General features: G+C 38.8%; 1 protein-coding gene across 1 annotated transcript in view; it reads left to right on the top strand.

Annotated features, from left to right (window-relative positions):
* Positions 1 to 25,111, top strand: part of sema4ba (sema domain, immunoglobulin domain (Ig), transmembrane domain (TM) and short cytoplasmic domain, (semaphorin) 4Ba) — a 40,017-nt gene that overhangs the window by 4,868 nt on the left and 10,038 nt on the right. Inside the window, exons 2-8 of the mRNA XM_030137185.1 lie at positions 11,519 to 11,916; positions 21,356 to 21,516; positions 21,691 to 21,753; positions 22,366 to 22,464; positions 23,037 to 23,148; positions 23,334 to 23,450; positions 24,577 to 24,734. Of these exons, the coding sequence (XP_029993045.1) occupies positions 11,799 to 11,916; positions 21,356 to 21,516; positions 21,691 to 21,753; positions 22,366 to 22,464; positions 23,037 to 23,148; positions 23,334 to 23,450; positions 24,577 to 24,734 (828 nt within the window). The 5' untranslated portion in view covers positions 11,519 to 11,798. The remainder of the gene's footprint in view (positions 1 to 11,518; positions 11,917 to 21,355; positions 21,517 to 21,690; positions 21,754 to 22,365; positions 22,465 to 23,036; positions 23,149 to 23,333; positions 23,451 to 24,576; positions 24,735 to 25,111) is intronic.

Raw genomic sequence — 25,111 nt, 5'->3', positions numbered from 1 at the left:
AAACAAACAAGTCTGTTCTTTTCAGGCCATGATCATTTGTCTTGTTAGCATCCTTACAGTACATCCTGTAGTTTATAAATAATGTGAACGTCTTACATCACAGTGACATAAGTACATGATATAAACAGAGTATCCCTGTGGCTTTATGGAAAGTTTGTGACTGGTAGACTAAAACAGAAGACGTGTTTGTGACTGAGAGTTCAACATTTCTAGTCTGCGTTTCTGTACTTAAATTGAATCTGCTGACATTAAAGTGAGAACTAATATATATATTATTTACTGTATTATGCACAGAATGTCAGTTTTAGGTAGTCGTTTTGTTGTAAAATATCTGGTCAGCACCTTACCTCTAAGTTGAGAAAGTAGGTGAAGATGTCTGCGGACCTGATACGTGCTCTGATATCAGCATGAAGAGGCTCAGCTTTCTAGTAACAGGTCATTTCACCTCCATCTCTCCATGACATCAGCTCCCACCTACACACATCCAGCTGTGGGGGCCTGGGCGTTGTATGAACGTGTTAGGACTCTGATTAGATCTCATACACACACAAATGCAGCTTTTTCACTGTGAGCAAAGAGGTACATTAACCTCTAACACCACAAACATCATTTTGAAGGTCACACTCATTTCTGTCTTAACTGAGGTGATCTTTCATACAGTTTTTCTAGATCATTCGTCACACTTTTTATTATTATTTCCAGCTAAACTTGACTGAATTTACTTTCTGCTCAGTGATTAACAAATCATGTGATATAGGATATCTGCCCTTATACCTGCAGCCAAGCTCACTGAACTCTGTCATCTGATAAGTTGCTAATCCCCTTATTATGCTTGTCTGGTTAAATAGAACAGCCAGTCAGCCATTAAATCATCCAGCCTAGGGATCAATGTGGGCCCCATAATTTTGTTGTGTGCCAGGCTGTGTACAGTGTGATTGAAAAGGGAAATGAAAACAGCCCCAAGGAAAAAAAATGTAAAGTATAAACATGCAGAATTAGTGATGAACTAAGCAGTTCCAGTTTGACAAATTAGCCCTTGAGTGAATGCATTAACTTGGCCAATACGCTTGAGTGACAAGCGCTCATCTCCCCCGTATGGTTTCCCTGATACGCTGCCCTCATAGGTCAAATCTGGTCGTCTAGGATGTTGGATATCAATGATTGGAATTTAGCCCAAATATAAGTGTGCTAAAGGATTCACAAGATGGCTCAGATGACTGGGATACCAATGCCTAAGTGACTCCTGAAGACTCAGAGTAAGGAATGTGCAGCTAACTATTGATCTTTACTAAGTGAGGTCATTGCGTGTGGGGGGCAGCTGCCCCACTCTCAGACCCCACATAAAGGGGTCTGGCTACCCCCACAAGCATATTATAATGTGGTCTAATGTGGAGGCTATGATCTGAACTCTAAAAACCTGATTAGGATGGCAGCTAGGGATGACAAATGAAGCGACTCAGCTGTGTGTAACATTTTTATATTGAGCTGATTTGAAGTTCCCACAACAGAGCAGTATATATAAATCATCAATCAATCATTAATAATAATAATAATAATAATAATAATAATAATAATAATAACTAACAATAACAATAATTATGACTAGTTTTAATAGAGAATTTTATGAACAATGTGACTGCAGAGTTGTAAATACATGTGAAACAGTTGTCTACATATCCAAACCCAAAGAAGGAAGACACTTGTTTGCTTTGGCTTGAGGCATCATAAATCAATATAATGGCTTGTAACTGGAACAGTATTTAACCAGTTTTCACAGGTGTCATATTAGGTAGGCTGTATAATAGATGATTGTAAAGTGAACATGTCCCTGATTAATCCTGGATGGATGAACACAGAAACCCTGGGGTGGTCTTACATTTCATTTTCAACCTGCTGTTCTTATTTGTGTTTTTTGGTTTTTTTTTGCTCTTTTGTATGTCTAAGTATAGTTTTAGTGGTGGATAATGGGGTGAAAATCTTCTATTAAGGCATATATAATTTTAGATTATATTACATAGAACAACCACCTCATTTGAGACAACATAACAGAAACCAAAAAGGAAAAAAAAATTCAAGAGAATGGAATTAAGAACAATGACACTGTCAAAATATAATACTGCATGCAAATTTGTGAGTCTACTGTCAACACAATGAGGCCAATATTTGCAAATTTCATTCCTTTTAAAGTGCTAAGCAGTTCAAATATCACCTTACACAGGGTAGCTGGATTACTAAACTTATGCAAGATCCTGCAAGTAGAAATGGCATTGCCAAATCGCTGCTGATATTACACATTTCTTTTGTCACACGATACCATCATATCATCCAACTCTAGTTTTCATCATGTGTCATTTTATTTGGCATCTAGTCACATCAACATTAATGGCATCTTAACCACTCCTACACAGTTCTCCACTGCCTGAGTCATTTAATTGTGGAAGTGGATTAATATTTTACATGAAAACCTTTCGTTCCTGAAATTAAATGTGCTTCTGGCTGTTGTTGGGCTTTGTTAGATCATTTTCTGTGCAGTAAAGCATTTAATAATAAACCTTTGGACTCTAAGAGTGTGATTTTACAGCAGCGTATGACATGGCTAACCTTGTGCATGATGCTACTCACTTCATCTTAAATGCTACGATGTGTCTAACAGACTCGAAAAAACTCCTGACTCGCACTGAAGGCGGGTCTGTGGTTTGTGTCAATGATAAGCATGTAGAGAAGTGGACATTCTGAGCCTTTTATCGGTCTTACACAGTGATGGATGTGTTCAGCTCTTTGCCCAATGGCCTATAGCCTGAGCTTCTGTCTAAGCCTCTAAGCTACTGGAATGCGTGCAGCTTCTTGCTGTGGACATCAAGGGGGAACAGCCACGCCGCTTTGTTTACAGCCTTTCATGGATGCCACACCAGCCTAATCAATTTCGAAGTGCATAAATATTTCAATGCATCATTGCTGATTGAATGGGCCGTGAATTTACAAGGACAGGAAATATAAATGGAGCATATTTCTTTTTCTCACTGAAATGTCCAAATACTACGCTGTTGCCCATAAAGTTAGAATCATTTTCATTTCAGACATATTCCTCTTTTTATTCCTTATTTATACACATCAGTGTTCACCTTTGACCAGGTGTGATGATAGCATGCATACTGAGTCCCAGTTACAGTTTATCTATCAAGAATAAATCACATTGTTGCAATCATTTCATGAGAAAAACTAAAAATATTTTATTCCAACTTTATAGACAACAGTTAAAAAGTGCATAAAAAAACAATGTCTCATATGTAAATTTTTATTTAGTTCTGAAATGTTCTAATAATTTAGATATGGAAAGCTGTAGCGTATTTAAATGTCTGCATACTGTAGTTGTGTGGCTTAGACTTATCTATAATAACAAATCATGTTAGTGAAGGTAAACAAGAGCGAACATGATAAAGCCCCCCAGGTCGATGGCACGTTATCAGCACTCACTCTATCAGGGTCAACATTTCACTCCAGTAAATGCAGAAACAATTATACGGCAAACGAGCGGAGACATTTAGAGTAGGAGTGAGTGTTTCAACAGGCCTGACCTACTTACAGCAGCCATGGCTGAAACAGCTCCTCACCTGTGTCAGTCAGATGCCAAGGCTCCTCATAAAAAACACAGACCCTTGATATCTTAAACAGAGCACTGAAAAACACGTGCCATATATTTTTATTTCTGTCATAAAGTAGTGACTAATCGGTTGCTTTTACTGCCCTTGATATTTTTTTGACTTGTCTGAATCTGATGCTTGATTTACTGTTGAGTGACTACTGTATGTGACACTAGAACCTTTTTTTTTTGCCTCAACTGATGCTAATAAAATAAGAACCAGTCAGTGTGTTTGCAGTAGATGAGGTAAAGTAAGATTAAAGCTGGATCTCAAGTCGACTGGGGTTAGGTAAAAGGTCAGAGTACCAGAGCGTACGATATTTTGCAATATATTAGAAAATACACTTTTCTTACTTAATAATTTAGTATCATTAGAGAATTGTCCAACAAAATCTGGAACCTTGATGTATTTTTAACGTTTTGTCTTGAAAGAACTGTGCAGTCAGTGAACCTACTACCCATACTCAAAGTGTCTGCTCATTGTGTAATGGAAAAGAGAACAGAAATTATATTTCCACACTGAAATATTACCAAGACAGCTTCTTATGTGCATCTCATCAGTGACCACCCTGAAGGTACTATTTCTCTTTCAGCAGGAGGCCTTGATTGTTCAGTTTGCAAATGTCCAGGATTGCATCGAGTTCTGAGAGATTTAGTTCTGCTCAAAGCGGTGACTTGATTTTTGTCGCAGCAACTAATTAGACTGCGAGATTCAACTTGCATCTGTTTAAAGTATTGTACCATTTTGGTGCTAGCAGCAGCAGCAGTAGTAGAATTTTCTTTCTTGCACTAATATTGCTGCAAATGTCAAGATATATAATTTAACACAGAAAAGAAGTGTTTTTTTCAGCTGGGTGCAGATTAATTACAGATGCAGTTTCTGAATGCCAACAACTGATTACTTGCTTGTTAAAATGGCCTGCCACATGGAGTGTGAAAGGAGTATCAAGTGATAAAATTTAATACTCTCAAAGATGTAGGTGTTCCCTTCCTCCACAAAAGGTGTGAACACATCAAAACAGACTGTAGAAAAGAAATAGGTCATTTCAAGCAATATCAACAGGGAAGGGTGCTTTCTAAAAGTGGATCAGCTTACTTTGGATTGTTGAAAACTAAAAAACAAAACAAAAACCGAGCAAACAGAAAGATAATAACGAGCCTTTCTCCTGAAGGTCTTGGTGCACATGTTATAAGAGTTTATTAATGACAGCACATGAACAGTTTTAATCCTGATTTATACCCTGTCTGATGTGTTTTGACTGGGAGATTAAGCTTGAGTGCCAGGAAAAAGAGGGCACAAAGCCAAGAGAGGGAAATGATTCCCATACAGTAGTGGGGATCTCATTGAATCTACTATTTGTCTTGTGAGATTAGTTACACTTGAGTGATTATAATCTGCATACAAGTAACATTAAAGAAATTTGAGTTTGAGGAGATGAACAGTAATGAGAATATTTTCACTTATTACCACTTGTAGACGAGAAAAAAAGTTGTCTTTGCCCTTTCATTTGATTCTTTTCGTCCTTTTCCCTTTCTCAATATTAATGTGCTTTTCTGTCTGTCGCGGAGCCCCTGCTGGTCTTCTTTCACCCACTTCGACGCTGATAGTGATAGCAGGCCCGACGACAGACCTTGCACAGCTACTTTACATTTCATCAGCAAGCTGCTTCTGCTGGCTCCACATCTGTTATGGAAATTTGCGCAAAGGGGAAATGGAACGAAATGGAATATCATTTCAAATATTTTCACTTCTGAGACCTGGTTGATTTAGGCACTTGTATAGGTTTCAAAGACAGAGGTGATGAAATATGCTCATCCACTTTCACAGCCATATATTACATTAATCTATCAATACATTCTTAGCGCCTGATAGCTTCCAATTTGGGATGTTTGAAGAAGTCAGCACTTGTGATAAAATTCACAACCTCTGACCATGTGTCGCAATCCCCAGCGGCTAAGCAAGCTTGATGAATTTAACTCCCCTGAACCTTAAGTTCAGAATGTCCCCTATCTCTGTTCAATAGTTTAATAAGACTTTAATTAGGCAATTAAAAGTCTTTCGGAATAGCATATGGTCATAATTACTGCTGTATGGTTCACTCAGGGATGAATGAGTCATTAATTACTCTTAGTCAGGTCTGGGGATTGGACTTAAAATGGGTCGAGCAGGAAAAACTGGGTATTTCTTCATTCACCTAAGCACATATACCAAATGTTACCCAAGAGAGCGAGTCACACTTAAGAGGAAAGACTAATTTAGTTATCTTAATAAGAACAATGTGAGAATATTGTGAAACACTTGTGACTTCTTGGTCACTAGTCACTCTGGCCCGATACTTGAGTGCACTAACTTCTCTGACGTCACATCTTACTCATAGATAAAAATCTCTGGATCAGGATGAGTAGTTGCAAAATAACCTGAGAGGCAGTAGGACCGGTATAAGACTATGTCAACACTGCACTCCCACACTGCCCACCCGGTGAATCAGCCACTCTGTCCATATGTGCAGGCGTGCTCCTCCATTAAAGCCTCTCCTGACAGATGATATCCTCCACATCTCACATCTGCTCCGTCACACATCTGAAAGCCCTTCAGGAGAGCAGAGGTGTCGAGGGGGCACAAGGGGAAGTGCTGATCACAGGTTGAAGGCCGCATCAGGGAGCGTCTGACCTGGGTTGTTCGAGCAGCGTGACGTAGGCGGCCCGCATGTGTGTGTACAGGTGGCTTTCTGAGATGACAGGCATACCAAGAGGTCGTATTTATGTGTCCAAACTTTTCCAGTCAACAGTCTGTGTGTGGAATCCAGAGAGCCTTGAACCCTTCTCTACTTGAATGGCAAATGCTAATGGTGGTGCCACCTGTTTCAGCAGTGTAAGCAGCGCTGCTATTTATAATACAGAGTTTTATAAGTAGTGCTGTCATTGGCCACACTTTGCCATGTTGTAATTTATAGTTTGACTGTAAACCAGGGGTTGAATTACAGGAAATGACTGGTAAAGAGCTCTGGGAACTTCCCTGTTTGGTTAGATATAAAATATTCTTCCTCTTTTGTGAAATACTGTACTGTTATGTATTTTGCATAGCTCTTTTATGAGGTTGTTTTATAGGTTACTGTACCAAAGTCCACTTTTTATTGTAGGTGGACCTGTTATGGTAATCTTTCAGTTTCATGTTGTCAGACTCACCTTTTACAGCAACTGTCTGTAATGAATCAGTTTTTAAAGGTGTAATATGTAACATTTCCATATTGACATACCTAAATCTGACTTGGCTGATATTATATATTTATTGGCTTGTGTATATAGATTGTACTTAATACTTCCAATATTGTAATGATTTCAGAGAAATTCATTATTTCAGGTGATTTGCTGAAATGATGGTTTGTTTTATTTGGCCACATCTCATATTAGCTCATTTTACTTCTGCTGTTTCACTAAAATTAAATAAAAATTTGTCCCTAAAATTTATATGAATGAATCAAATTTCCATCTATGTTTTGATGAAAACAATTAGATTAGTGATCTCATGCCATGATGTCGTCATACGGCTTTTTTGCTATTGTTTTCATTGAGAGAACCTTATTGGCAGAAATTGCAATTCGTTTATCATATGTGAAGTTCTCACTGTATATGAACTGATTTTAAAGGGGTATTTGTTTCATTGATATTCCAAACTCTCAACAGCAGGAGCAAGTTATGTACCACAACACACACGACTACTAAAACCTCCAATGAATCAACACTACTCACCAACCCAAGTTTAAAGCTCATTGTGTACCCATATCTATGTTGTGCAATCATCAAGTTTTCTTGTTTGGACAAAACTTACAGCCAGTTATTTTGATAGTTGGTCGCTGTATCTGAACTAGTAGTTCATATTGTAGCTCTGTTAAGGTCTGTAAAATCACAAATCACCTCTGCTTTCTGTACGTTTTGTGATGTCAATAGTTGCACTAAAGATCTGTTTGGAATTGTCCAAACAAGGTCAGAACTGTCAGAGTTTAGTCTGAACCATGGATCAACAAAAGGCAACTTAGCAAAGATCATAACATCACATAATAACGTTATACCTTCATAAACCTAATCAAACCCGTGTAGAAGAAACGCTGCTATTTCAGTATCAAACTCCATTTTTTCATTTTGAGCTGCATCCAGTGGTAAAAACAATACATTGCTTCCAGCTTTTATCACTTTGTCATTTCATTAACTCGAAACTCAAGTTGTTTCTTTGCAGTATTCATCCCATATTATCACTTACTGACATATGACAGCGTATTAGGGCCATATAAGAAAATAAAAACGCTTGTCACTACGAGAATAAAGTCATAATATTTCAATAATAAAGTCATAATATAATGAGAATAAAGCCGTACTTTTTAAAAAAAACATTATTTAACGAAAATAATGTTGTGCTTCTATGAGATTAAAATCATAGTATTTCGAGAATAAAGCCATAATATTACGGTAAAGGTGGGAAAAATATCATAATTTAGGAGAATAAAGTTGTACTCACCCGTTGCATCATGGAGAACTTGGAACATTTTGTGAGGTTATACTTTTATTTGGGTTTCGTCAGGTCCAACAGAAGTGAAAGTTGCTGCTTGTAACTGGAAACTCTGTCGAATTTATTTTCAAAATATTACGACTTAAATCTCAAAAAAAGTACAACATTATTTTACGACTTTATTCTTATTATATTATGGCTCAACTCTCAAAATATTATACCTTTATTCTCGTATTGACAAGCATCTTTATTGTCTTATGTGGCACTAATATGCCGTCGTACTGACACTTTGGCTCCATGCTATTAGTTTTTCACACCATGGGAGACCGGCAGAGTGACTCACTACTCCCTCTAGTGGCCAGGTAAATCCCCCAGACCATCAGTGTGGAAATACATACCAATACATTGGCATCTTTGTCTTCATGAACTTCATAGGTCTTAATTTTAAACACTCTACTTATACTTTTATTTTATTACATATTGTCACTTTAACCAAAAAGTTTACAGATTTAAGTTCATTAATCACTAGCTGTATGTATTTTCAGGAAAAAGTGTGATGTATGCAGTGATTATGTAAAACTGGGGGCTGATATTCGAAAGGAACTCTAGATTTAGGAGAAGATCATAGACATAGAACTTGGCAAGTATCATCTAGAGCCAGAGCACACTATCACGTCTGTGTAGGGAGTGAAAGGGATGATTCAGTTTATGCATCATGCAGGAGAGAGCAGTGAAGTGCAGAGTTGCATATAGATTTCTTTGCTGTCAGAGGGGCCCTTGTTCTCTCACTGACGCTGAGTCGAACTTCCTCTACGTACCTCAGTCAGATTCAGCTTGATGCATGCGGGTCTCTTTTTCTGACTGTCACACAAACCCAGAATTGATGTTAGCTTCAGTAGGTGTTGGTCAAGTGGTGTCTCACTTCAAATTGTCCCACACAAAGGACGCTAATGGCTCTTTTGGCCACCCTGCTTGTCTATTACTGTAAAGGATACAGTCCACTGACATCATGTTGGCTCCTGGCGGGGAGCTTTGCCCAAAAACTTCAGACAGTGACCCAGCCTGGAGTTTTAAAAGCAGAAGCCTTCCATAACCTCATCTGCTTTTGTCATCAGGATCATAAAGAGTCACAGTCACGCTGCTGTAGACCTACATTCTTTAGTATCCAGACACTCCTGATTATTTTTCCTTTTATAGCTTTTATAAATCTGGACAGAGTACTAATGGTGTAGAAGTATGACAGATTTTGATCTCTTACTGTAGCTCCCTCTTTTATGAAGTCCTTTTGTGATTCTGACACACTCAAGGCTTATTTTGTCCCTTTTCAATATGCGAATTTTAGACTGTAGGCATGATTATTCCAGAAGGAAAACCTCTCTTTGTGTCTCCTTCTCTGGCCTTTATCACTGCCTTCCTGCTCCTCCAAATGTCATCTTCCCAGCTCAGATTTGGAGACGTCTGTGTTTGGGAAGTAGGCTCAGACTGTTTATTGACTAAGAGTCAGAAGCCTCTTGATAGAAACCAAGAATAGCTTCACTCTCTACCTTTTGCTATTGATTGCCATCCCTCACATGAAACTGAATCTCCTGTTGGTTTCTTTTAATGAGGTGTTCCCTGTGGCAACTGTAATGGAGTGTTTGCAGTTGTAACTGGGATGTCTGTATTGAATTTCCCTACACATCTTTTTCCATTGAGCTAATATGCATTAGTGAATTGCCCCATGAATCCATTATTGGTAGATTAGTTGTCATGTGGTTTTATTTGGGTATATTCATGCCAGGGCTAGCTCTCAAACAGCAAGAACAGCTTAAATCAAAAGCAGTGACCAGAATTGATTTAAAGAGAATAGTAAGCGTTTATTAATATTTAATCAAGTCAGTTTCTTCAGAAATCTTTTATCACAGCTCAGAAAAAGCAAGACCAAAGCTTCGTGCAACCTGTGGGAATCAAAACAGTTTTTTTTACATCAGTGATTATGACTCACAAGTAAATCCAAAGTCCAGCAACCGAAAACTGTGGGACAACAACTCCTGTGATTCCTGTAATATGAGCATTAATCTGGGTGACACACCTTTTCATTGTATTTGAGCTTTATCAAACATTTCCAAGAAATTCCTGCTTTCTTTTCAGTTTAGTGCAGCCCACACTGGAGCAGGTACTGTACAAACTGTTCAGATACAGAGATTGAGACTTTGAAAATGTTATTTTGTTTGTCAGGAGCAGAGACTATCAAATTAACCTGACCTGAGCATTGTGTGCAGACAAACACGCCCTGCAGTGTACAGCTCCTTCGTGTAGTATTCTGTTAATGTTCACTACACTGATATCAGTTGCTCACTCCTATGAACAGAATCTGAAAGTGATACTGTAGCACATCCGTTGTCAGTCAATCTGAGCCTCAGTCACTTTTCTTTTGTCTTGTACAACTTCTTCACATTTTGTAATTCCAGCTCCATCACTGACAAACTGAAAACAGTAACATTATGTGTTTTAGTTTCTTGGAAAGACACACCTACCTTCTGCAGCTCTCTCCTTTCTGCCCAAATCAAAACACTCAATCTATGTATAGATGACCTGATGCTGTTTCACACTGCTGTGGAAAAGTGAAGCCGCTTTGCTGAGCTTCTGTTTCAGGCCATGTTCTAGAGCAAAAGAATTAAATATGATGAAATCGGAACTGAAATCTGTAATTACAGCTGCCAGTCATGTATTCAACCCCAATATATGTCTGAAAACACCTCCAAGTGCCCGAAACCTCCTGTAACGGTTAGAATTTTGACCCATCAGTTCTAATTTTACTGCTTGTGTATAACTGCTTTATTGTTTTGGTAAATTATTCTCTATTGCTGTTTTTAACTTTGCCTTGTAAGGTGTCCTTAGATTATTGAAAGGTGATCATAACTAAAATACTTCATTATTGTTAATTCTCAGAATACTCGATTTGACTTGAAAGGTATTTTAGCCCACTAATGCTAAGAAACTATCAAACATTGCAGCTTTAAATTAATTTACAAAGTTTTCTGAAACCATTTCCTCCATTTATTGTGTGGAATAAATCATTGAACAAATAGTTTTAACTATAAAGAAAAAAAAAAGGAAATTTAGTGAGAATCAGTAAAGTAGAAAGATTTTTAATTTTTGAGTTGACAGTTTTCTAATGTGACTTGATGGTGAAGATGTTTATTTGTGACCATATCGGCACAAGTCCATGTCATTTTTACCCCTTGGCCAACTTCGGGCGAGGGGTAGCCTATTGTAATCGTTTTCTTGTCTGTCTGTCTGTCTGTCTGTCCATTCTGGCCGAGTGGTATTAGCATGTTATGTTTGCTTAATACAATGCACTAATTTAAACTTCACTCTCTACATCTCCACAGATCACAGCTGAGACCCTGCTGTGCTGTGTAGGAGGCTGATCAGTGGAGTCTTTTCTTTTCTGGTTCTGAGAGAAGATCATCACCCAAAACTCAGTGTCCTCTGAAGGAGCGCCATAACTTCACAACAGCGCATAGGCCCTGCATTCAGGGAGCTTGGAGCTGCCGGAGAAAAAAAAACCAAGAGAGAGAAAATAAACACGACTTTAAAAGACCCTCTTCATGAATTCTCCAAAAACCTGAAAGGCAAATACTGCAAGTTGGCTGGCGGTCCCGAGGAGGCATGTGGACAATGAGTATGGCTTGGCTCTGTGTCCTAGCCTACACTGCCCTTCTTGTTGGCTGCATTCATTCAACTGCCACAGAAAGTGACGTCACTCCACGCCTCACCTTCCCCTACAGTAAGATTTCCCTACCTCTTTGTTACAGTAATGTATTAAGTTATACATGGTGTTTCTTTAAGGTTGCATAGAGTTTTGAGTCTGCAGCTTATCTGTCATCACATGTATACATCATCCATTTAGTGGTTTTGAGGTTAGCAGGCTTATTGTGCTGTTACCTGTTAAGCAAGTGCAGATATAAAAAGGTCCCACTCACACAGGGTGATGTGATCTTTAGGGATGCCTGTGGCTCCACTTGGGGCTTTGTGAAAATCTTTACATGAACATTAGTACTTGGCAGAGTGTGCAGGGCACTTTCTTTGCTCTGTGTAGTCAAGCTGTTGCATGCTCACAGCTGGCCAGAGGTAAAACTTTAAACAAAAGTGTGTGGATCCTCCCTATGATTGGGTAAGCATAATTTGTATAATACTTGCAGTCAACAGAAACAGCAGCTGTTTATGTCAAACTGTTTACATATTGTTGATCTGAACAAAGTGTACCTAGGTTTTCTCCTCCCACATGCTTCCCACAAGGCTGATTATGTAATTCCCCGTTGCGTCCCTGTTCATTAAGTCGGTCCACTGAAAACAAATCAATACACTTCATATGTGTCCATTGTAAGAGCTAAAAGGGATTTAGATGGGCTGAAATGGTGTTTGTCTACAGCAGAATGATTTAAAATCCATGTAAATCCGTGCAGTGAATGGCAGCTCCATCAGGGTGTCTCTGTCGAATACCTACAGGTCAGACATAATTACAAAATGAACGAGCCTATTGTGCTGCGACTTACCAAGGACAGTCTGACACACTCCCACAAGCACTGAAAGGTATTGCGCTTATATAATCTGTGATTTTTGGATTGCTTGCAGAATGACATAGGCTCAGTAATAATACAACAAATACAGTATGCGTCTCATATTTCAGCCTTCAAATATGTTGGGAGTTTGTTGAATAAGCCCCATAGTGCTGTTTCAGTGCAGCATGATTACTCTCTCTTCATAGATACAGTACAGCCACAGCCACTATTGCCAAGTAGTGATTTTATCATCACTGATGTAATTATTCAAATGCACTCAGGATGACAAGTTGGATTTAAACACTTAATGCGCTTTAGTATCTGCATGGAAAATTTAACAAAGTGATGGATCATGAGATCAATGCAAGATTTCAGTGACTGCGCTACGGTTAAATGACTCATGTGCAGGCATCATTAGTCTTAATGTCAGGGAAGATTGTGTTGATAGATCTGTTATAGACGTGGATGAAATTTTCAGTTAACATTGAGCTGAGTGAGCTTTCAAATAGATCAGCCACCTGACCTGTCTGAGCTTGAACCTTCCCTCATGTTGGACCTCCTGAGCAACAGGTAATCTCTCTCACCTGCCAGCTTCAACAAAGCCCACAGCTCGACCCTGGCGGAGCGTTTCACAACAACACACATCATCAATCACTCACTGAAAAGATGCTTCACGTTCACACTTCTCCCTCTTCTGATGGAGGGATTTGCTTTTAGGGCGTGCAGCCAATGTTTAACACCACCATAAAACATACAAAGCCCCACATGTCAGAGACCTAGAAGAATATGCTGTATGTGTAAAGTTTCTCAGTTCAGCAAAGGCAAAGCACCAAAATGTTATTGTTTTCTATTTTAGTAATTGGAGCAGACCATGCTTGGCTCCAGTCATCAGCTTGTTCTGCATTGATCCACTGAGGTCATGTTACTGTGGCTTTAACCACTGATAAGGCCTGACCTTTCCATGCCTGGTCATGCAGGAAATAACACAGCTTTAACAACAGAGGTAGTTACAGTACCCTATAAAGCTCAACAAGGAGGTGTTTTATCAGGACCTGATGACCCATTTTGACTTGGTTTCTCTCTTAAAATTTACAACGAGGTCTATGTACTGAGTCTGATCTAGTGATTGGGAATTCCATGGGATATGAGAAGAGATTTTTTAAGGTATATTGGTTGAAGTAACCTGTTTTGGATATTGAGTGAGGCTCCATTGTTGCTGATTAAGGTTAGTGGGTCCTGGTGCTAGACGTTGTCTTAGCCTGGTCACACTTGTTCCGCTTCACTGACATTTCACAGCCTCCCACAGAAGGGCTTTGTCACATTGTGTTTCCAGTATCAAAGCAGAATGCAGAGTTGTGGGCCACCGAGACCTGAACTTTACACAGCAGAAACCGCCTGGCCTCGTCATGGTTTGGTGCCTGATCTCTCCTATGCGAATGCCAGTTAATGTGACAGCATGTGTGGTTTAACTGAGCGGTGTAAACGGACCAGGAGCTTGCTTCACTGCTCGTTATCTGGTAACGTTATATTTGACCGACATCCCCTCCCCTCCTGTCTTGCTCCATCTCCCTGTCCCCTGGTTCCTGCCTCTTCTTTAATGAAGAGCGTAATCTGCCATGAATAATGAAGGGGATTTGTATGTGTTATGGTGTGAACACTTGTCTGGTTCTCATTATGCGCCTATCAGGACGGATCATGGGTTCAGAGTGTCGAGCCTGCATCTGCTTTTCCCTCTGCTTTTGTTCCAGGCTTTAATGCAGACCAGACTGAATAGCTTAGCGTGTAACAACACTAATTAAAGACACACCTATGAGCTATTTACGTTGCCTGTGTTTGCCTGTTGATCTGCTCAACCTCAATCACATCATGATGTGGACCATTGTACTAGAATTTAGCTTAGGACCTGTGCTCCTAGTTTCACTGGGAGTAAAACTTTATTAATTATTTAAAAGCTGCTGTGTCTAGACCACTTAAACCAAGCACTCTCAAGTAATTAAGAATGACAGCAGTGTCAAGTGAGATAACAGCTTTTCAGTATAATGTTGGTGCCACATAGCTGAACAGTAGTCCTTCAATGTTTGATCACACTCCAGTAAATCGCACATTAAAGAATCGTCCAGTGGAGCCTGCAAAATTGGAAAGTCATGGCATAGTTTTGAGTAATTAATCTTGTAGCTATTGACGGTATACACTATAGTAATCAAAATTTATCAGTGCACAAAGTGATTTTAAGAGAATGTGTCATATGCATTAGTTTGGGCTATGGAAAACTCTAAGCCTTTAATATTTTGTTTTATTTTATTTATTTTTGTGAGGCAAAGAGTTATTTATTTGGTTAAGAAGATAAGTGCAGCTACAGTATTATCAATAAGCTAAAAAATGGAAAGGGGGCTTTAAGGTACAAAATATTTCTGTAACCTACAACACTATCTCTCTATCTATCTATCTATCTATCTATCTATCTATCTATAGCCTTGTATTGGACTAATATTTCATATTTGGTGATTTTTCTTGGATTTATGTGGTGAGTTTATGATGCTTTAATACCTTTACTGAGTAATGAATTACATGTGATCACTCACTATGCCATTACTTAATCCTGATATTTCTTTCTGGGACATAGATCAAACTCAACAGACCCTGTTAAAACGCTTTACTTTCCAAAATCTTGCGAGGACAACCCAGTTGTGTGTGTCACCACTGTAGGGTAGACTTTGACTTGTCAGGGGAAGCACAGTCCCTCCAGAATATTTCTAATGCTTTAGCCTTGTTCACACTGGAGGAAAGGGTCATGGTGAGTTCCTGATGAAGCAGCAGCTGGTTCAGATTACTGAGGGTTCAGCTCTTGTTGCTGTCTGCCCAACAGATGCCTATCAAAGATTTGTCAGAGCTGAGCTTCAGGTAGTGTTTTTACAGGCCTAATAGATTTAATAAAGTGTTTTATTTAAATGTAAACAGATGAATTGGCTTCAAACCCCCAAAGCCTATTATTGCTCTTCCCTGCTGTGAGAATGCGTAATGCACAGACTTTGTGGCTTTTCAGCTTTCCTTGCACTTGCAGTATTTGGAGAATTTAAAATATGACTCTCCAACCTCTGAAGCTCCTGAAGCTGTGTTCAAAATTGCCACCAATCTCAGCATCAGCATGGTGCAGCGGAGACAATATCCTGCTAACAAGACGCAGCTCCGCAAGTTAACAATACACGCAGCAGGCTCACAGCTTGTCTAATGAATCTCCTGGCCTGTTGTCTTAATGCATTCCAGATGTTTCGGTCTCTGTCCTTCAGATTTCCAGGTCTACTCTCCCACACAATTACCCATTCTCCAGTCCTAATAGCTAGTTTAGATTTACTGGGGATAATTTAGTTAGGGCTCAATGCGTCCTGTTTTCTGTCTGGATGTCACCACACAATGCGACACTATAGTGGGAGTTCTGGCACGGACCCAATGGGATTCCTGTTGGCACTGTGGCTTCCTGTTGCGGCGGTCATTGCTTCACTCTCAGCAGAGGGTCTTAATCACTTTTTGACAAAGCAATTGGATTTACGAGGGTTCGTCATCTGTTCTGTCCTAAGCAAAGTCCTTGAACAAGTACAGTGCACAGATGAAGACAAAGAAGAGAGATCTTTACCCCTGGAGTCTCTTTATTGTGTCACAGTACGTTCTTTCTCACAGCTAACCTACCGTCTACTTTTTCCATCTTAGATTAGTGTTTTTCTGATGGAATTTCTGTTTTGGATAATTTTGTATGTTTTGCCAGCGATTACAGATCACTAATAGCCAGTAGACATAGACAAGTGCTGTTACATTACATATCTTCATGTCACGGGTTTCTTGATTAATATTATTATAGATTTTTTTAAAAAAATAATCATACAACACCGGTGTCATTTATTCACCTTCTCGTGTGGATTTGACCCTGCTTACTTGCCAGCATCCTCCTTTTTTCTTCAAGTTAAGAAATGTAGGTCATGTTTATGGTCAGATGAATAGAAATAGGACATGTGACGTCCCTTAAAGATGACCCATCACAATAATATTACTTGCTCATGATCTATAAAGAAGGGATGCCATTCTTTCCAGGTCATCTACTGGTGCGTCATGACCAGCACTAATCTTTATGAAATTAAAGGCTGCTATGATATTATATTAGCTCAAAAATATGGAGCTGCGTGGAATTTTTATGTCCTTTTTTTTCATCTTGTTTGTTAACACAAAGTCATTCAAGTCATACCAAGCAGGTTTTGACCATTATAGTGAGTCTGAGATTCTGTTGCTACATTCAGTGATTGCTTGTAATTTCTTGCACTTCTGTACATGATTTTAAAGAAGTATGTAATAGTCTGATTTTTTTTGCATACAGCTATAAGAGCTGATAAAGGCAGCCCCCTCTTAAGGGAGAGCATTGATTGAATCAGACTTCTACCGTTGCCCTACAAAAGAGGGCACTTAGATCTCTGTCACCAAAGGACAAATTACATTACAATTCCCCTCCAGAGGGGATGTTCCACGCTTTTAATTATCCTTGTACTTTTTTTGGACACAGACCCATCAGGAAATCAGCTACAAAAATGTAGAAGGATTCCTTTAAGCCCAATATAATTAATTCCCCCTCTAAATAGATTAACAAGCCTGTCTAGGCAAGGATTTCAATCCATTTAGCAGTGTCATTTGCAGAAATGACTTTTAATTACATAATAATGGCAATGATCTCATATTGCTTACAGCTGCCAGAGGTTGAACTACTGAGTGTGCTTTCATGCACTTCTGAAAAGGGTCATGGATGAAGTGCTCTGAAGCAGACAAAGCTGCTCTCTCTGGATCAGAGGTCTGGTAATAGTGATACAGTGAGGTGTGACAGCCCTCCAGCTTTATTGTATGATTGCACATGGACATGGGGGGTCATTACCCTTTTTGCCCACTGTTTCCATCATCATTCCCACTTGTCTTTGTTGCATAATGTGAAAATGAACAAATATTGAAAGGATGGATTCACACACAATACAAAAAAATGAATGCCCTATTCACTGTTATGCCCCTCCATCCACATAATTTGCTTTTTTATCTGTTTCAGTTTCCACATTTCCTAATTGTTTGTGTGAAAAGTTTCTATACATTCTAATTTTTTTTTTTTTTTTTTTTGTGGGAAGCAGTAGCTACATACAATATATAACAGTACTGAATTGTCTCTGGAAAGAAACAACTGAAAGGGAGTTAATTCAAGTTTTTAAATGTTGATATTTTAGACCTGAACAGATAAAACAAACATACAAGTGGGGTACAGAGAAATGGAGCATCATTCTTCAAAAATAAATGATCGTATTTAGTATTTTGATTACGATGATGACGATTATGGTGATGATAATCAAGTTGCTGTCTACCACACCAGTCTAAAATAGAATTCAGTTAGGTTAAGATCTTGTTACTGTGAATGCTATAATATAGAGTTGATATAATTTCCATACCAGCAGTTTAGTGACCCCTCATTTCCTCTATGGAAACATCCAGCTCTGATTTTTTTCTCTCTAACTGCTTACACACTTGCATGTCATTTTGTAGTCTACCCTCTAAATAGTCATTTTGTGCAATAATATGCATTTGACACATGAATAAAAATAGACCGAAAGCCTCTCCAGTAAACTGATACACTCTAAAGTATTGAGTATCAGCTCTTTTCTTTTCTCTTTTAAGAGTAAAAGTAGACCAGACAGCTAAAGCAGACAAGTGGCCTAACGCAGCAAGGATGCTCCGCAGTGTAGTGTTACTGTTTGTTGTATCTCTTCAGCAGTGACATGATGGCCACTTGGCTGCCCTCTCTGACACTGTCTCTGTGGCTTCAGCAGATACCAGCTGCTCCCTCCCTCTCAATGCTTCCTCTGATCCGTCTGGTTCTCTTTCTGATGCACTACCACAATGTTTGTGGGGCTGCATTGTCATGAAATGGCCCCTCGGGAGTCAACCTCAGACAGTCAAACAACAAAAGAGGGGGTTCTTGAAGAGACTGTGGTGTTAGTGGAAAGGAGGACAAGTTCAAGTAGGGTGCACCCATTAGCTTGTAATGTTGTTTTGAGGTAACGGTCTGAGCAAGGTTTGACCTCTACAAGTTGTCTAATCCTGGTTTTGTGGTCTCAGTGCTGTGTGGCTCTCCACTCATGTCCTGAAAGTCGGTTCAACTGCACCATAACTGCTGTCACTTTATTTGCAGATTACTTAGTGTTTAATGGGTATTTTATCAATGTACAACTACAGTTTGTACATAGTTTATTAACAATTCTTTGATAAAATGTCAGAAAGAATGAAATTTTCCCTTCAACACATTTTCCCAAGTTGCTACTTGTGGAAATTGTACCATTTTCTTCAAAAACAAAAAAAAGACAAATCAAATATCAAAATATATTACATTTCTGTAACACGTGTAAAAAAGTTTACACAGAAACCTTGTCATCGAACCAGCACAAGTTTGACATCACATATCCCAATGTGCATGCTTATAATTTATTATTGCATCCTCCCAGTGAGATACTGTATACATACACATAGAGCTTTTCTTTTCTTGGCATAGTCCTACATGAGTTTTAAGCACTTTTTAATGCTTTTCATTTCTTCTCCATAAAACTAGGCCGATCGCCATCTTTTTTTCTGCTTTGATCCAAGTTCATCTGCAGCATTTGTAATGTCTATCCTACAAGCAGACACACACAAATAAAAACACATCTTTATTGGCAGAGCTAAAGATTTTTCCACTGTTAATTAGCTTTAAGTATTTTGCTGCAGTCTGAACTGCTTTTTTAAGACTGACCTCTTGATTTCTTAAGAACATGGATAAAATATAACTTAGTGTTCAAATGCATCATTTTTCAGTTTTATTCCCCTCAGGGAGTGAAAAATTGTAAACGAATAGGTCTAGTGTATGCTTGATGATTAATGTTTTCTGGAAATTATAAATTAAAGCTTTGTACAGTTGCAAACCCTCCTGGATCTCTTTAATGATACTCAATTAGGGGCCCTATTGTTTTTCTGCATCAACTGTGGTCGCTAAGTATGACAGTGTTGATCTGACTCCAGAGAATAATTGTGTAGATATCCTCCGCTGTGAAAATCCTTCAAAGCTTTTGTTTTGGTTTGGGCTTTGGCCTTTGTCTTTCTCTCTGTAAATCATAGTTAAACTTGCTCATGGCTCTTTTGGGAGGGGAAAAAAAAGAGGAGGGGGTGGAGAAATGGTACCGGCACAGAGCAGCACTGCATTTATCCCACAATGATAGAGAAAAGGAAAGAGAACAGCCCCGATGGGTTCATGTACAGTACGCAGAGCAAAGCCTCCTGTGGTTTTACGGACAGATTTAACTACAATACGGCTCTCTGTTGCCGTGGCGATGGGCGGCTATTAACATGTTGTTTTCCCAGGGGAGAGGAAGTCTCTTAACCTCCTCTACCTACCCACCGAGGTGAGGTTATATCAGGTCACAAGTCCTGCAAGATACATTCCACATAGTATAGTGCTTATTATCACTATAACTTAATGACATCCTTCTCTGTCTGGACTGGATTAGTTTTATGCAGAAAAGTGCTATGATTGTAATTATTATCCATGCTTTTAATCCAGCACCAATCCACCAAACTTGTGTGTTAAATGAAAAAAAAAAGTACAATTTGCCTTGTGAGGTCTACTAACAATAATAAGACTGAATCAACTGTGCCATAATATAATAATGCATTACCTTATTTTTATTGCAGATTGCCTCGTCTGACTGTGACTTTTATATTTTTAAGGTTAATAAATAAATCATAGAGAACATCATTGCTTTACAAATGTGAAATCACATTATTAAAAAACAACATAAGAGTGCCGCAGTGTATTAAAATTAGTTCTTTCAACTGTTATTCACTTCTCCACTCTGCGTTCGTCAAATTACAGGGGCAAAGGTCCTGTATCAACGCTTCAGCCACTTTAAGTTTCCATCAGTTCCCTGCCTTCTGTTTATACTGGCATGCAATTAAGGCACGCTGCTCAAACTGGGCCAGGAGTAAGGACCTCCAGGTTACTGCGAATCCGAGCAGTGTTTTGGAGAGCTGATGATTTAACCCTTGACTTCAGTAAGGAGGTGTTAATGTGGTCGGAGCAAATCTCTGTACTTTCTGCAGAAATTTTAAGAGATGTTTCCCTCTTGTGTCGGTTTTTCTTCTGGTTTTGCTTCTCTCATGTAATCAGTTTTTACTCCTTTTTAATTTTTGCTGTTTAAGACTGATCTAGTGCAGCAGGTATACAGTCCTGCAAAGTCAAATGAGTTAGACTTGAGTAATGCGCAGAATTTAAAGTCATGAGCATCAGTTTTAATCAGTATTAAAACATGAAAGGCTTCTGGGCTGTGTAGTTCTCATCAAAAATCGGAAACGAACTCTTGTCAGGAGAGAGTCAACGTGCTTGTGTTTCTAATTAAGACAAAATGTCTGTGGTGTACATTATATTTTGTGACACTCAAAAAAAAAAGCATGCATTCATTTGCATAGTCAAGTGCCTTGATGCATTTTCTATCTACAGCAGCATGTAATGGCTTTCAGTGGTCATAATACCCTGTGGGATATTGACTTTATATGCAACATGGACAGATTAAATAATGAATTACACCTTTTTTCTCCTCTTTGTTTGTATCTGTTTCTGTCAAGATGCGAAGGAGAGGACAACCAGGAGTTTCTCAGTCGACGGGGTTTTCAACTTTACCTCTCTCCTGCTCAGTAAAGAAGACAACAAGCTGTATGTCGGTGCTCGAGAAACTCTCTTTGCTCTGAACCTCAGTGATATCAGCGCAGTCAAGTTACAAAGAAATGTAAGAGCCAATACATATCCATAAACTATAGTCCCTTATACACTATACTCTGTTGAAATGAATGTAGTTTTAATGGGATCCCAGGGGCACAATATGAATATAAATATATAAATATATGATCCCTGAAGTGAATGTAAAACACCTACTGGATCTGACTGTGTTTCTTTCCCACAGCTCACATGGAGCACTCCTGACAGAAAAAGAGACGAGTGCAGTTTCAAAGGCAAAGACCTGAAGGTGAGCGAAAAGCTGCACAGCTCATCGCTAAACTCAGATGGCTCAAACATTATTTACATGACTGCAGGTTTGCCTCGCTGGTGAAGTTGACCATTGTTCATTGGCGCCTCGGAAAAAGACCCAGGGCAGAACCGTGGAAACTTCCTGTGAAGTTGTAACTTTCCACTTCAACAATGGATTTTTCCCTTCCCTTCAGACAAACTCATCCCCTATTCCTCACTTTCTTTTAATAGCCTTCTCCACTGCCACTTTAAGATCCAAACACACAGGCACAATTATTAATTCAGCTTCAGCCCATGAGGAAAAACACTACCAAGAGAAATGTCTGTTTAATTAGAAATATTACCGTGATTTAAAATAGTGGTGGAACAGCTAAATCTTTTGGAACTTTTAGTTAGACTGTTGTGTTTATTCTGCACATAATTTGTCATTTCTGTCCAGTTAATGTCTTGACTTTTTATAAAGCTATTTGTAAAATAGAAATAAAACCACCTGTAATGATCAGCTTTAAATATAAAGATAAAATTGACTGTCTTACTTTGCATTCGTACTGAAAGTGAAATATTCTTGTACATGTGCACGGTTTTTATGCTCTTTGTATTTCTGATACAGACTGATTGCTTCAACTACATCAAGATTCTACTTCGTATGAACAGCACTCATCTGTACGTGTGTGGAACGTATGCCTTCAGCCCCATCTGTGCATACATAGTAAGTGTATATATCTTACAACGACAGGATGTGTGGTCTCCAGCCCAACCCGCGTATGTCTTGTTTAATGAGAATCAAAAAAGGCTGTGTCTTTATTTTATCATTCAGCGCACATCACTTTTTCAGACCAGGTGATTTCCCCCGGTGCATGAATTTATATGTGGTGTTTATTTATTAGATTCTGGAGAAAAAGCGTCTGAAATCTAAGGTGCGGCTGCTTCCTGCCTCTCAACCCACTTAGCAGTCTGGCTGATGCTATCCATATAGATATAATATGATGTACATTATTTTATTATCTCCTGCAGTGAAGAGGAGATGGATCAAAATATTTAATGTATGTAATGAGATTATAGGAAGAACATATCCCTTTTTCAGTCCTCTTCTCCTGATGCTTTAAAGCCTGTTGGAACAGCCCAAAACAAACATACTGAGATGACCTGTGCTTCAACTTTCACCGCAGAATGACTGACGAACATTTTCACTGAGGGACCGACATCGGTCACTGTGAGAGCAGGTCCCTGCTGCAGTGTTCTTTTAAACCTGAGATTTTCTGGTGTGTTTGTTTCCTTCAGAACACTGTAGATTTCTCCCTCGTCAAGAGTGACAACGGTGAAATTGTAACAGAGGATGGCCGAAGCCGCTGCCCTTTCAACCCTGAGTACAAGTCCACGGCCATCATGGCTGGTAGGTCTGATAAAACCAAGCTTTGTCAGAACGATCACTGGAACCTATAACATAAGTAGATCCTCATGTTTGATATGGAGACAAATCGGGGCAAAATCTCTGGATTTCATTAGTGGTTATGACGCAGAAGCCCATTTTTCTTGTGGTAAACACTGATTATGTGGGTCCTCTTCACTGTGTTGCAGATGGAGAGCTGTACGCTGGTACAGTGAGTAATTTCCAAGGAAACGAACCCATCATTTACAAGACTCTAAGCCAAGGAACTGCTCTCAAAACAGAAAACTCCCTGAACTGGCTTCAAGGTACAGTCCACCAGCTGATAAAATATTTTCATTTAATAAGAATGACATATACTAGTAGTGCTGGGTGGTATGAACACAACTTGTTATCACTGTTTTTCTAAGATTCTAGTAGAATATTGTGTTTAATTTGTATTTGTTGCATTATTCATTTGGTTCTCTACAATATGATGCAATGTATGAAGTATAAAGAAACTGCATGGAATCAATTTTATTGTGTAAACTGGAATTTAAAACAGAACTTAATCCCTATCCACACTAATATGGATATTTTTCCCACACCATTCTTTTAAAACAATTTTTATCCACATGACTTTCTTTTTACAAATCATCTCCACTCTACAACAAAAAAACAACTATACATTGGTACAAACATTCAGAAAGTGTTATCTTGGGTTATAGAATTATATTTTTTATATTATGTAAATTTCACCATGTCCTGAAATGTGTCTTTCCAGTGACTTTTACTCCTAAATGACACATGAATTGGCTTATTACGAGTCTGGTTTAGACCAGCTCTAAATAAAAAAGTGTCATGAGTTAACTTTTGTTATGATATGCTACGATATGAATGTATATATTTGATTTGATTTGATATGACATATTTGACCTTTCAGATGCACATTCCAAAATAAATTGGAGTGTGATGTTATTGTTTTTAATCTAATTTCATTTTCCTTGTATACATGGAGACATATACGTGGAGTTTTTACAAATCTTCTCTTCAGAAACCATTTTTAACAATTGTTTTTTGTGAGATAAAACACTGTCTACACATGTATGAGAAGCTCAAACAGAGGAAATGTCTGTCTGCAACTGTTGTTTCTGCATTGCTACAGTATGGCAGCATGTGAAGAATTCATAACTTACAGGAAAATAAAATTGGTGTACCTGCTCATCTGATACATCAGCCAGAACCAGTTATCATGACACTCTTAAACATTTGTGCTAGATATAATAAAGGAAGAATCTAATATTGGACACTGTCACAATAATAATGTAGATAAAAAAAAAAAAAAATGTTTTTCTGCTGCAATTAGATTTTCCTTTTGGTGTGCACATGACAGCTAAAATGGGGCTGTCAATCCCTGGATGTCAGGACTCAAGTTTGTGTTGCTTTTCTTTCCAGACCCAGCCTTTGTTGGCTCTGCCTACATACAGGAGAGCCTGCCTAAGGGCAACCTTGTGGGCGATGATGATAAGATTTACTTCTTCTTCAGTGAAGCGGGAAAGGAGTTTGATTTCTTTGACAACACCATTGTGTCACGTATCGCTCGCGTGTGTAAGGTGAGTGATGCTTGAAGGCAGATAGTCGGTCTAAAGGGGCAGTTCACCCCTCAGCAACACATCCTGACGCCCCCTCCCCTGTGATAAGAATCTGTCAGACCAAAAGGGGGTTTGTTTGTTTTTGGGCATTTCACATGCGTATTGTGTACAGTATGTGCTGCTGTACAGACGTATACGTTCTTTTCTGAAAGCTGCTTACAGCTTAAATATGACGAGTATAGCTCAAAGTCCTTCTGGGCAGTGACGCTGAAGCTCTAGTTACAGAAAAACATTCCTCTGGCATATTTCCCTATGTTTGATTCTTTTTCTCTAGACCCTCATGTCCCTCAATTCTTATCGTGTTTCTCCAAATATTTGTGTTAAGACAGCGCTCAGTA

This window comes from Sphaeramia orbicularis, chromosome 6 (genome assembly GCF_902148855.1).
Source record: "Sphaeramia orbicularis chromosome 6, fSphaOr1.1, whole genome shotgun sequence".
Taxonomy (NCBI): domain Eukaryota; kingdom Metazoa; phylum Chordata; class Actinopteri; order Kurtiformes; family Apogonidae; genus Sphaeramia; species Sphaeramia orbicularis.
The sequence above is the reverse complement of the archived record's forward strand: the minus strand, read 5'-3'. Positions and strand labels throughout refer to the sequence as shown.